Raw genomic sequence first — 13,455 nt, 5'->3', positions numbered from 1 at the left:
ACGCCAGAAGGCTGTGGCCCACAGTCTAGAAACCATTTTCTTACTATAATTCAGAGAAGGAAAAGGGCTTTGTTCCTAGGGTGAACCACCAAGATGAGAAATGCAATCATGGAATACTTGAGTGGGCGTGAGGGGCATTCTATCCAGGCAGACAGAGAGCATGAAGGACAGTCTGGAGGCAGAAACACTCGGGTTACTTTGGAGAACTGAATAGTAGCTTCCCATATATTATCCCCTAATACCATAAGGTTAGTGTTATTGTCCTCACTGTACAGATGAGAAAATTGAAACTCAGAAATGTTTAGTGACTTGCCCAAGTCCACTCAGCTAGTAGATGACATATCTAGGATTCATTTTCCCACCCAGATCCATTCCACTCCAGGGACTATGCTCCTTGCACTACCAAGTAGCCTGTCAAGTGTATAGCAGTTAGGCCATATGACCCCAGCTGAAGAATAATCTGGTTCTTAGGGTTTTTGTTTTGGGATTTTTTTTTTTTCTTTGAGATGGGGTCTCACACTGTCAGCCAGGTGGGAGTGCACTGACACAATCCTAGTTCACTGCAGCCCCAAACTCCCGGGCTCAAGCAATCTTCCCACTTCAGCCTCCTGAGTAGCTGTAGCTGGGACTACAGGTGCATGCCACTGCTCGCAATTACTTTTTTTATTATTATTTATTTATTTAGAGACAAGGTCTCACTTTGTTGGCCTCCCAAAGTGCTGGAATTATAGGCGTGAGCCACCGTGCGCCGCCCAAGAATGATGTTGATGAGAGGTGGGTGATGTTTGGTAGGGTAGATTGGGGCCTAGTTAGTTGTACAGGTCCTTGAATGCTAAGCAAGAAGATTTAGCCATGAGAAGCTGTAGTATATCTTGAGCCATAGAATGTTCCTGAGCAGGAGTAATAAAAAATACTGCTTTGTGAAAACTAATCTGATGGGGAGGAGGTTATACAGATGGATTATGGGTGCGTGGGAGTGAAGAATTAGATTTAGGAAAGAGATCATTTAGAAGCCAGAGTAGTCATCCAACTATGAGATGATAAGAACTTGAATAAGGGTAGAAGTAATAGGAATGGAAAGAAAGGGGTAGATTTGTAAGACAAAGAAAAAAAATAGAAATTGGTGGCATTATTAGATGGGAAAAGGAGGAAAGTCACCAGTCTCATTGCTCTGTTTTAGGATCCATGAGGTTCATCTATCTGTAGGGCCTCTGGCCAGAGAAAAGGCCAAAGAGAGAAAACCCTGAGGAACATCTTTGACCTGCATAGAAACTTATCTAAAGATTTTCAGAGTCTGAGCCTCACCCTCAGTCCATCCCAGTTTTATCCTGAGCTGTCCACATCTGTTACTCTCCAAGGCCTACTGGACCCAACACTGGAAGCCATTTAAAGTTTCTATTGAGACTGGCCTTTTAAGGGATTCTCCATGCTACACTTGAGCCTGGAGACTAGAAAAAATGCCAGCCTGTTTTCATTAACTGCTATGGTCTGAATGTTTATGTTGTCCCCAAATTCATATATTAAAATCCTAACTCCCGGCCGGATGCAATGGCTCACACACGTAATCCCAGCACTTTGGGAGGCTGAGGCAGGTGGATCACTTGAGGTCAGGAGTTTGAAACCAGCCTGGCCAACATGGCAAAACCCCATCTCTACTAAAAATGCAAAAATTAGCCGGGCACAGTGGCTGAGCTAATCCCAGCTACTGGGGACACTGAGGCTTGAGAGTCGCTTGAATCCTGGGGCTGGAGGTTGCAGTGACCCAGGATCATGCCACTGCATTCCAGCCTGGGCAACAGACAGCAAGACTCCGTCTCAAAATAAATAAATACATAAATAAATAAAATAAAATCCTAACTCCCAAAGTCATGGTATTAGGAGATGGGGCATTTTGGGGGGTGATTTAGTTTTATGAGGGCAGAGCCTTTCTAAATGGGATTTATACCCGTATAAATAGGCCCAAGGGAACTCATTCACCCTTTCAACCATGTGAAGACACAGCAAGAAGGTACCATCTCTAGACCAGAAAGCAGCCCTCATGAAACACTGAATCTGCCCATGCCTTGATCTTAGCCTTGTCAGCCTTCAGAACTCTGAGAAATAAATGTCTGTTGTTTATAAGCCACCCAGTTTATGATATTTTGTTATAGCAGCCCAAACAGACTAAAACAACTTCCCTGGGCTCGCCTCAACTTCTGTTGTGGGGCAGAGCATAAGGCAATTTGACTGGGACCCAGAGGATGGGTAAGCTTGGCTGAAATGATGGAAATGTAATCATCCGAAAAGGTCAGAAAGTTGGCAGTTTGCTCAATTCAGCATGCAAGATAGGGAGACCAAAAGCCCCCTCCTTTGAAGGCAAGGGCTGTAGCTGGGACCAGAAGTGATGTCACATAAGCACTGCTGAGGTCATAGAAATTTCCCTCTCCTCCCTCTGTCTCCTCATTTGCAACAGCCAACTGGCTACCACATATCTGCACACACTTAAATACAAAGGCCGGGAAGGGTCAGATCACCGTCCAGGTAATCTTAGGTACATAAAAGAGGTGGGGGAAAGAGAGAATCATTCAGTAGGTAGGATCCATATTGGTATCTCCAGTGCTGGGAAGGGGAGACTCATGCTGTAGTTGTGTAGGTGCAGTGGGAGCTGGGAGGGAGAGAGGAGACACCAACAGGGAAGAGGGGAGCTGTTCCTGTTGCTGACTGATTTTACCTTAACACTCATCGTCTTTACTCCACAGTCCTCCCTCCCCCTCCTCCTTCACCCCCAAGTCTCTCCCACGACTGCCCTCCCCAACCTCTAGCTGATCATGGCATCAGAGGCAGAGAAAACATTCAATCGGTTTGCTGCCTTTGGAGAATCATCAAGCAGTGGCACTGAAATGAACAACAAGAACTTCTCCAAGCTATGCAAAGACTGTGGCATCATGGATGGCAAGACGGTCACCTCCACAGATGTGGACATCGTGTTCAGCAAAGTCAAGTGAGGAGCCAAAGATGTGGGGGTGGGGGTGAGAAGAAAGTGCGAGGTAGTTGGCCAAGGAAGGGTTCATGTGGCGGAACATTTGCAGTGGGCCTACCAAGCACCACAGGGTACCTGGCACTGTGCTATTCTTTGTCATTGAGACACTTACTGATAGGACAAAAGAGGACAAATCTGAGTGAGGTAAGAGTTGGACCTTGAAAGGTAATGCATTTGTGCTCCAAAGTTTCTGGATTTCTGTCTAACTGACCAGGGCCAAGAACGCCCGAACCATCACGTTTCAACAGTTCAAAGAGGCAGTGAAGGAACTGGGCCAGAAGCGCTTCAAAGGGAAGAGTCCAGACGAAGTCCTGGAGAGCATTTATGGACTCATGGAGGGCAAGGACCCAGCCACCACTGGCGCAACTGTGAGTGACAGTCTTCATCCCCTTGACCCTACTTCCCTAAATCCCCATTGTTCCAGTCTACCCTCCCTAACCCTGCCAACTGTGTGACTGTAGAGACAGGGAAGAAACAGACTTTAGAGATCATCTAGATATTCCAGAAGTCAGGAAAATGTGGCCCAGAGAAGGGAAGCGACTTGCTCAAGGTCCATGGCTATTTTAATAGTGGATTTAGACTAACTTCCAAGTGTCCAGTGTCTGAGCCAGGCAGGTAGGGCTTGGTGGCCTTTGGAGGACATTAGTGTAGAGGATTTGGTACCTGATGCCCACTCCTCTTTCAGTTCTTATTTAGGGTTTGATCTCAGGCCTCCTGCCTCTCACCTACTCCCTTTTTTAATTGTCCTGTCTGAACTAAAAGCTCTTTCTACAATGGATATTGGGTTGGGGAGTGGGAGTGAAGTCCTCTGGCAGCAACCTAGTCAGAATACTTTTTGTTTCCTCTGGAAAGAAAAAAAAAAAACCACCCTCCCCCTGCACACACCACACTCATTCCCACACCACACTCCTCCTCCCCAACGAGTGAATGGCTCTTACCGGAGTTCCTGCCCACAGCTGCATCTGGGCCCTAAGAAAGCAGCACCCCATGCCAGTGGCAGAGCAAGAGCTCCAAGCACTTGTTCTAAGTATCTCTGGCCATCTTTGGGGAAGGGATATGACAGGGTAAGGAAAGGAAGAGGGTTCAAATCCATCCTCTGGCTTGCAGAAAGCAACAACAGTGGGTGCAGTGGACCGTTTGACAGACACCAGCAAGTACACCGGCACCCACAAGGAGCGCTTTGATGAGAGTGGCAAGGGCAAGGGCATTGCCGGACGGGAAGTGATGAATGACAACACAGGCTATGTGAGTGGTTACAAGGGTGCTGGCACCTATGATAAGAAGACCAAGTAAGGAGGAGCTTCATCTTAGCTCACTAGTCCCCTGACCCTGCATGTTTAACACCAGGGAACTTGGAAAATAATAAACATCTGTGTGTGCATCAGCTAAAATCTCTGTCTATGAGGGACAGATGGGCCTACTAGTGTAGAGAGAGGGAGAAGAGGCAGCACAGGAGTGTGGGTTCTCAACAACAAACCCTTCACTCTGCTTAGCCTTATGCCTACCAGCCATCAGTTAGCATTCCTCCTCAACAGTTGCTTCCAAGAACAGGATGGAAGAATATATTTGAAGTTAAGAGATGAACCAGATGTGGAGGTAAAAGTATTTGCTACTTGTGTTCACATATTACTGATATTCACCTCTCCACCCCCACCCCCTAAAAGGGTGTAGCAGTTCCTGATGTGATGGACTATGACTGTATCATGTATTAGATCCTTCCCTGTCCCTCCACCTTCCTCATCTGTTACAGTTCAGGTTTTTTGGGTGGAGAAGTAGAAGCCAGCTAAGGTGGCCTGACTTCTATTACAAATTTGTTCCAGAGCTAGGGTAATGGGAGAGTCTATTTTCAACACCCAGCCCAGCACTAAGTTTTACCCCACATCACCTCCATCATGGTGCACATGGGACAGAAGAGCTTACAGACTGCTAAGGGTAGCTCAGGAAGATGGCCAGATGGGGGAGGCTGCCAGGATTCCAAGAGCAGGAGTTCTGGGGCACTGAAGAAAAAGCAATTAAATCACAAAGGAGTCAGGTGTATGTTCTTAACTTTTTATTTTGAAATGATTATGGATTCACAGAAAGTTACAAAAAAAAATAGTACAGAGGGGTCTCTTGTGCCCTTCACCCAGTTTCCTCCAATGGTTACATCTTACGTACTCAGATGTGGTTTTAGAAATTTATGTTTGATTAGAGCTGGGCCTGCCTCATTCCCTGCCTGGTCAGGGGCAGACTCTGGAGTCTGGGGGATTTGGGAGGAGCTTCTGGAAGAGAAGGGAAGCAGGAACCTCTGTGGAATGGATGAGAGAAGATACCTTGAAATGCCAGTGAGCCAAGGTAAGAAGACTGGAAGAAAAAGAGGTTGGAAAAAGGAAGGCAGGGTGACTAAGGTGGTGGGGAGTTGGGGGGAGAGACAGTCTTAGGCTCCATAGTAAGAGGAAAGAGGAGAGGAAAGTTATATGAAGGGAGAAACAATGATTTCACAGAGAGAAACAGGCTGGAAACTGGGGGTTGTGGGGAAGTGAGGCTAACATGAGTCTGAAGGCCTCAGGGAGGTTCCTATAGCTAGCCATATCCCCTGAGTAGGTGGGTGAGTGGAGGGAATTATAAGGGAACTAGGGGAGGCTGAGACGAGAAGGGTGGTGGGAATGGGGAGGTGAGACTCGGAGCTGGTGCCTGTTGCCATGGTGTGAGCTGAGGCCCTGGGCCTCCATCCAGGACTTAGGATCTGGCCCAGTGGGTGGACAGTCACTGCCAACTGGACACAGTCAACTTCTTGGGTGGGTTTTACTGTCTCTGGGAGAGGGAGGATGATGAGGAGGTAGGGGTGAAGAGGGGGTAAACAAGCTGGAAAGAACCTAGAAGATAGCACCACTTCGCATGGTGATCAAAGCCCTGGACATTTTCCCACCCACCTGGTCTCTTGGGAGGGGACTCTGCCTGCCTCAGAAGTCAGGAAGGAAGTCTTGTTACAGGAATCAGAGTGTTGGAAATGGAGACAGGCTGGTCTGTGGTGGTAGAGGTTGGGGAATGACTCAGGAATTAAACTCCCGAATAGAGACCGATGATACCTATTGGATCAGCTTCATACTTGCGGGAGCAGAGTAGGTAGAGCTTCTGGTTGGTCAGGGTGCTATCGTAGTAGCAACTGGTGGGTGGCTGTTGGTAGTTCAGGGAGCAGACCGTGATGGGGAAGGAATCCTCGGTGAGCGTGCAGTATTCATTGTAATTATCACAGAAGTTGTCACTATACTTGCAGAACCTCTTGATGACCTTCCAAGGGGCATGTATCACATAATGGATCTTTGGGCAATCCGAATTTTGCACCTTGCCCCGCATATAGGACATCAGACCATTACAATAGCCCTGGAAACTCTTTGGGAAGATAACCCTGGGATAGTCAACGTTTAAAGCATAGAATTTCTTTTTGCCAATCTGTGTCTTGATGTCCATGACCAGAGTTGGCCCTAGAACAAGCTGAAGGAAAAGGAGCCGGGTCACAGCTGGTGCCATTCCTCCTGCTGGTAGAGTTAAGGTGGTTGGGGGCAGCAGTGGGCCTGGAATGACTGTCTGCCACATCCCAGAGCCTCCAACATTCCCAACCCAACAGTACTTTAGAGATCATCTCACCCATAACCGAGTTCTCATGACCCAGAAAGAGGAGATGCTTGCCCAAGGCCACCCAGCCAACCACCCAGCTGAAGGTGAAGCCACCCCACCTTCAGCCACCCCTGCTCCCTTGGTCCACCACAGAAATCTCAGCCTCTGCAAAGTTTGTGAACTGCAACACTTGCAGAATACGAGCTCTAACTGGCCTTGGGTGAGAGACTCTTCCCAATTATCCTTGGGCCCCTGGCACTCCTGCTAGTAAAAAATGCAGAGAAGAAAGAAGGAGCAGACTGACCTGATAATTCTCTGGCAGCTGGGAGGAAGGACAGGAGCTGAAGACAGCTGGGTAGGGACGGGTGTTCTTCTTGCCGAGGCCAAGACAGTCAGGAGATGAGGAGAGGCTAGAAAGGTTTCTGAGTAAAGATCAGTCTGGGAGGAAGGAATGTCCCCTGAGTTTGATGAGCCCCTGTGCTGAGGGGGTTGGATGGGTGGGAGGAAAGAGGCATTGCTATCTGGTCTCCTCCTCTACAGTGTCATTGGAACACTTAGTTCCAACCTCCCTGCCAAAAGTTCCTAAGTGTCTGGGCTTTCTTTGATGTTTTCTCTGTTCCATAGCCTGTGCTCTCATGGCAAGGTGAGTAGGAAAGCACTGTTGTGTTTCTGAGGAACGAAGTGCTTCTTATTCCTGACCCTCCGAGAACAAAGCGTTCGCCACTTTGTCATCCCACTCACAGGAGCCCAGGAGGGCATGTACTCAGGGGCCTCCCACCAAAGTGCTGGGCTGAGAATCAAAGACCTCCATGTGGACTCCCCACAGTCCCTATCAGCCTTACTCCTGTCATACCCACAGCGCTCACCTGTGACCTCAGGCCTTGTCAGAGTCTGAGCACTACTGGAAATGTCTGCATGCTGACTCTGAAGCCTCAAACTTGGCAGGTTGGATTTGAAAGCATAACCTGAACATGAAAAGCTGTGGATGCCAGAGCCTGGCGTGATCTGTTTCTTACTGTTGGTTGGTCTCTGAGTGGTTTGCCATGCTGGGGAAAGGGCCACACTCCTATCTTTTTCATCAACATCTTCCCTTTCATCACAATCAAAGAGCTAACTAGCTCCCTGGAGCCTGCTAGCCCTCACTCTTGACTTCCACAGATCACTCAGCCTTGTCTGTCTGCAAAGTGTCTTCCAGATTTGGGGCCTCCTCTTAGGACAGCCTTTTTACCTTTGCTGGACAGCAGAAAAGGGGAGTCAGAACACAGAAAGCTGAGTGCTCCAAGGCCCCCAATATAGCTCAGGAGGAGGGAGTAAAGCCCCAGAGGGACAGATTGGTGTTCCTCATGTACAACCCCCTAAACTGGCACTTTCTGACAACACAAACTACAGTCCAAAATGGAATCCATCTTCCTCACAACTTGTTTCTCTTCCTGTGTTGTCTATCTCAGTTTCCCTGGTTACCTATGCAAGACACCTGAAAGTGATTCTAGACCCCGCCACCTCCCCAGTCCCAGCTATGGGGAGGCAGTCCTGCATGGTGGTGAAGATAAGGCTTTTGAGTAAAACAGACCAGGAATTGAATCCTGCCTCTGCAGCTTATAAGCTGCACACCACCTGTCTGTTTACTAAATCACTGAAAGCTTCCTTGTTTCATCTGTTCATGAGGATAGTATTTTTTACCTCATGGCAGTATTAGGATCCATTAAGATGTATATCAAGAGGTTTTAGACCAGTGCCTGGCACATGGTGAGTCCTCAGTATGAGCCTGAGTCCATCAGTCACACAGCCCTGACAATCTTAAACTTTTCCCAAGCCCATCTCTTCCATTCTTATTTCTTTCTCAGCAGATGCTCTTGTCTGTCCTGGACACCACACACACTCCAACTCCAGTAAGACTCAACTCAAGTATATATCTGATTCAACTTCAAGAGAAAAAATGTGGTCCCTTCTTTCGTCTAAAACTCTGCAATAGCTTGTTTCTCATAGGGTAGGGGTGCCCAATCTTTTGGCTTCCCTGGGTCACATTGGAAGAAGAATTGTCTTGGGCCACACATAAAATACACTGTCACTAATGACAGCTGATGAGCTTAAAACATGCAAAAAAAATTCATAATGTTTTAAGAAAGTTTACGAATTTGTGTTGGACTGCATTCAAAGCCATCCTGGGCCACACGTGGCCCATGGCCCATGGGTTGGACAAGCTTGTCGTAGGGTATAGTCCAAACTACATCTCACAGGACATAAGATTTCCCATGATCTTGCACCTGCCCATGTGTGCAACTGTGTCTGCATCCCTGCTTTATTCCCACCTTGTCCCTCACCTCCTCCATGCTCTATCTCCTGCTGTCTCCTCTATCTGGAACCCTGCTGCTGCACCACCCCTTCTCGCCCCCATCTATCTCATGGTGCTAGCTCATAGAAAGACTCAACCCAGAGGTCCCACTTAGAAAGCCTCTGGTTGTAAGGCCTCCCCAAGGAAGTGGGCACAGTCAAGCGAGTGAGGAGAGAGCCCACATGGGCAGGTGGCTCATCTGTATTCTTCAGGCTGCTCAACAGGACAACACTGAGTGGGTGCCGATGCAGGGTATTGCCTGAGCCTGGCTGACTCAAGCCTTTGCTTTGAGGAAGCCAACCACATTGTAGTCCCTGCCTTGAATCATGCCACCTCTTCCCTGGTCCCTCAAGGCTGCAGCTTCCCTGAGAATAGAAAGGGACTTTTTATACCTTTTGGTCTTCCTCTTCCTTCATTCCCCACCCATCCATCACTGCTCTTCACTCCCCACACCCAACACCACTCACTTCTGCCAGACAATTACAGAAACTGAACAGCACGTTATAGAGGAAAGCATTCAGAACTTAAATGATATAATGATGATGAGCCTTTGGGTTCCCAACTGCAATCCTGGTGATCTGTTCCCTAAAGTCCTATCCTAGAGGTGCTGATGAATAAGATTACTTCATCCATTCTGACATCCTCATCATGGTGTCATGTGCTCTGTAAGCCTGAGATTAGTGGGATTGTTGTCCCATTACACTGGGTTTTACATACTCAAGCATTACCCTAGGGATGAAAAACTAAGTTCTAGAGGGACAGTGGCTTGCTCAAGGTCATATGTCTAATTCAGTAGTTCCAGGGACAATTGGATAATGTCCGGAGACATTTTTGGTTGTCACAACCAGGACTTGCTACTGGCCTGTGGCCAGGGATATTGCTGAACATCCCACATTTCACAGGATAGCTCCCATAACAAAGAATTATCCAGACCAAGATGTAAATAACACTGAGGTTGTGAAGCCCTGGTCTAAATAATTAGCTAAACAAATTTCTTAACAAAAGCAGACTTACTTGTATCTTATGTGTTAATGAAAATGATAAACATCTGTGACTTCAAAAGATTTTTGTTAAACAAATGTTGATTGTAATGGTGCTGATTCTACCAGCAAAATGTGTATTGATAGTTCACCATTGAAACAATAACTAAGTTGTTTTTCCTGTAAAGATGACCCTCTGCATGTAATCATTTACACATTCTCTCCCTGCCCTCCCCAATGGTAAACATTTGTAGGACAACTGGCTAGGGTGGCAGGTGCAAGGGTGACTCCCTATGACTGAGGAGAACCCCAAAATTTTGCCTTGAGTGGGCTCACCATGATCTCATTGGCATTACCCTTTGCCCTGTCCAATTCAAGTTGCTCAAACAATATACTGTGTCATGGACAGTTCCTGAGCTGTCCTTGAAACCGAAGGATTGCCTCAGCCATCTCAACCTTCTTCTCGTAGCATCACCTCAAACCCAGGGCTGAAGTCCAGAAGCTGCATTGTCAGTTCCTCATCTGCTAACCATCTCTGTGGGCTGGTAGCAATCCCATCTCAGACTGGGATCATTGAGGAGCAGACAGAATGCCTTCTAAAAGTTGAATCAGTTAGGGTCACTTATATGCAAGGCATTATGCTATATACTGTGAAATGTGCAAAAGAAGTATAACAGGTGGTCCTCGTGTTGTGGGAATTGACAGTCTATGAGAAAGATAATACATACATATGAAGAAATAACCAGTGATTCAAGGCAGAAAATGATACATTCTGAAGACAGTAAATGCTGTAGGAATTTAGAGGTGAGAAAGATGTCTCTGAATTTGGAGGGTCAGAGAAAGTTTTCCTCAGGGGTAACCCTGGCTTGGAAATGGATCTCGTGGTGAAGTTAGAAGTTAAGCGGAGATAAAGAAGATTATGAAAGACATGCTTGAAAAATGGGGGGAAACCCGTCTGGCTGGGGTTGAGGCACTCAGTGGGAGAAAAGTCAGAGATAAAGTTAGAAAGACAGATTTGCCCATTTGTGGCAGACCCTGATTACCAGGCTAAGGAAATGATACTTTGCTCTGTACATAAATGGGGAGCTGGGAGGGCTTGTGAGACAAGGCTTCAGTGAACCCCCGAATCAGTTTCCTCTTTCCTCCATCCTGGCTTGTCTAAAGGCATTGGTCTGGGAGCCAAGGATTCCAAACTTCTGTCAGTGCTGCCTCCTTCTGACCCACAGCTGTTCCAGGAAAGGTCATGGGAATTCAAGGACCTGAAGCAAGTCCCACATCTGATCTCAACTTGATGTATGTTTCACTTTCTCAGTCTACAAAAATGAGCCCGTTACCTTTATTTATCAAAGGACCAACAAAATTAGGATAACAGGACTTGGATCTGCTCTTGCTTGGAAGGAAACTCTCATGGGCTTTCCATTGGTATCCAGAGGCTGTGTGGAACTCCGGAAGGCAGAGAGGCTTGGCTCTGAAGGGTAGGCACCAATCCAGGCCCAGCCCTCCTCTCTCCCTTCCCCCTTCACTCCCTCCCAGCACAGGCGAGAGGAAGCAGCAGCTGTTGTCCTGTGGGGAAGACAGGCAGAGGTCCACCTGGCACTGTTGGGATTTTCACAACACCCGCCCCAACTTAAACACACACACACAACAGCAGCCTAAGGAGAAGCTCGGCCAACAGCAGTAACTTTGACGATAGAATGAGAAGGAAGCAGGGGTAAAGACTGCTGGTGTAAGGGACTTTTTCTTCCCTTCTGTCTTCTCTCCCACAATTTTGTCTTCTGCTCTTGCTCTCTCTAAGTCTTTCTTCTCCCTCCTGTGAAACTCCTGAACCAGTCCCTGGCCTGATGCCTGAATCTTTTTCTTCTTCCTAACCTTGTCCCCCTTCCTCCATCTTTTTCTGTTGCCCCATGAATGCAGTGAAGGCAAAATAGCAAAATTAGCCTACCAAGTACAAGGTGAAGCAGATCTTGGAAGCTGGATAATTTGAGCACACAAACAGAATCACCTCCCTTATCCAAATAATTGAGGCAAAACAAAGGTTTCAGTTGAATTGCACATATGGTAGGTTCAACTCTATTTCAATTTTCATGTGCAAACTTAAACCTTTACTCTCTTTTCCCTTTGGACTGAGGCAGTAGGGCCATGTTTATTTCACTTTCACACAGTCCTAAGGCAGCCTTCTACACAGCCCAGCATACTCGAGTTGAAGAACAAACTAGGATAATTACAATGTCAGGAAAACACAAGTGCAGAGGGAAGTTTAAATCATGGCTGGAAAACATCTCACTCTAGAATAATGAGAAGTAGAAAGGAGACCAAACTAGGCATTCAAATGAGCTTGCAGCCTTCCGCCCAGCCTCCATTCCAAAGGCTAGACTGGCCTCTGCTGATACACATTTGATACACAGCCTGGTTTAAACCGTGGGTTTTATCTCCTAACATTCATGTTTCTACAGCAGCAGGGGCATAATTCTCTATCCAGAACTTCTATCCAGAAGTTCAGCCTGCAAAGCTTGGGACACCTTAACAAAGAAGTGAACAGCTGTTCCCCTAGCCAAGGCCTCGCTGAGGACAAACCAGAAGAGCCAAAGGCCTGTGTGAATTTGTTCTTGATTCTCTTTTGCCATCTAGTGGCATTTCTCATCTCCAACACCACTTTTTCTTCTAAAGATCCTTCATCCTGACCCCCAACCCACAGCTGTGCTGTCCATCTACTAAAATAATGTCCTCCTGGACTCAAAACAAACTCCCCATCCTCCTGACTCAGAATCATAAATGCTGGACCAGAACACAAACCTTATGATCAGGATGGGTTGTGCGACTTCTCCACAGTTATAATCCACACAACAGCCAGGTAATCCTTTAAGCAGACAAGTTCTTTGTTCATTACTTAGAACCCTCCTAGGGTTGCCTATTGTGCTCGGAGTAAAAGTCACAGGCCTTCAAATGGTCTGTAAGTCTTCCCAATGACCTTGTCTCTGGTTCCTCTCTGAACTCTCAGTCACCTGCTCCAGCCACACTGGACACACTGCTGTTCCTCCAACACCTTAGGCATCTGTCTGCTCTGGGGCTTTTGCAGTGCTAGTCTCTTCACTTGAAACATTCTTCCTCCCTGATAATCACAAGTTCACTCTTATCTTCAAGTCTCTGCCCCAGAGTCAGCGATTTCAACCATCTTATATAAAATTACTGACCGCCAACCCCTATACTGTTCTACTTTTTTCCCCAGCAATTATCACTTTGAGCAAAGTATACATTTTGTTTTTACTGTCTTTCTCCAATGGAATGTAAGCTCCACAAAGGCAGGGACTTTTGTCTTTGTTTGTTTTTGTTGTTTGTGTGTTTGTTTTTTGAGACAGGGTCTCACTCTGTCACCCAGGCTGGAGTGCAGTGGTGCAATCATGATTTTTCAACACAGATTTTATCTCCAAAGCTCAAGCAGTCCTCCCACCTCAGCCTCTGGAGCGGCTGGGACCACAGGCACGCACCACCATGCCTGGCTAATTTTTCAAATTTTTCGTAAAGACAGA

At 47.0% G+C, this 13,455-nt stretch overlaps 2 protein-coding genes across 3 annotated transcripts; one reads left to right on the top strand and one right to left on the bottom strand.

The window, feature by feature from the left end:
- Positions 1 to 2,412: 2,412 nt before the first annotated feature.
- LOC105496568 (tubulin polymerization promoting protein family member 2) lies at positions 2,413 to 4,403 on the top strand. Of its 2 annotated transcripts, none has more exons than XM_011767092.2 (4): positions 2,413 to 2,520; positions 2,739 to 2,980; positions 3,234 to 3,387; positions 4,127 to 4,403. In XM_011767092.2, the coding sequence occupies exons 2-4, from the start codon at positions 2,808 to 2,810 to the stop codon at positions 4,310 to 4,312; spliced, it is 513 nt and encodes a 170-aa protein (XP_011765394.1). In that variant the 5' UTR covers positions 2,413 to 2,520; positions 2,739 to 2,807; the 3' UTR covers positions 4,313 to 4,403. The 2 variants fall into 2 exon arrangements, with proteins under 2 accessions (XP_011765394.1, XP_011765395.1); XM_011767093.2 differs by having other exon boundaries at positions 2,415 to 2,530.
- A 226-nt stretch (positions 4,404 to 4,629) lies between these two features.
- LOC105496569 (ribonuclease A family member 13 (inactive)) lies at positions 4,630 to 6,538 on the bottom strand. The gene has a single exon (XM_024797537.2). It carries the CDS (start codon positions 6,527 to 6,529, stop codon positions 6,059 to 6,061), a length of 471 nt encoding a protein of 156 aa, XP_024653305.2. The 5' UTR covers positions 6,530 to 6,538; the 3' UTR covers positions 4,630 to 6,058.
- Between the last annotated feature and the right edge of the window lie 6,917 nt (positions 6,539 to 13,455).

The sequence above is a fragment of the Macaca nemestrina genome, chromosome 7 (assembly GCF_043159975.1).
Source record: "Macaca nemestrina isolate mMacNem1 chromosome 7, mMacNem.hap1, whole genome shotgun sequence".
Classification (NCBI taxonomy): domain Eukaryota; kingdom Metazoa; phylum Chordata; class Mammalia; order Primates; family Cercopithecidae; genus Macaca; species Macaca nemestrina.
The sequence above is the reverse complement of the archived record's forward strand: the minus strand, read 5'-3'. Positions and strand labels throughout refer to the sequence as shown.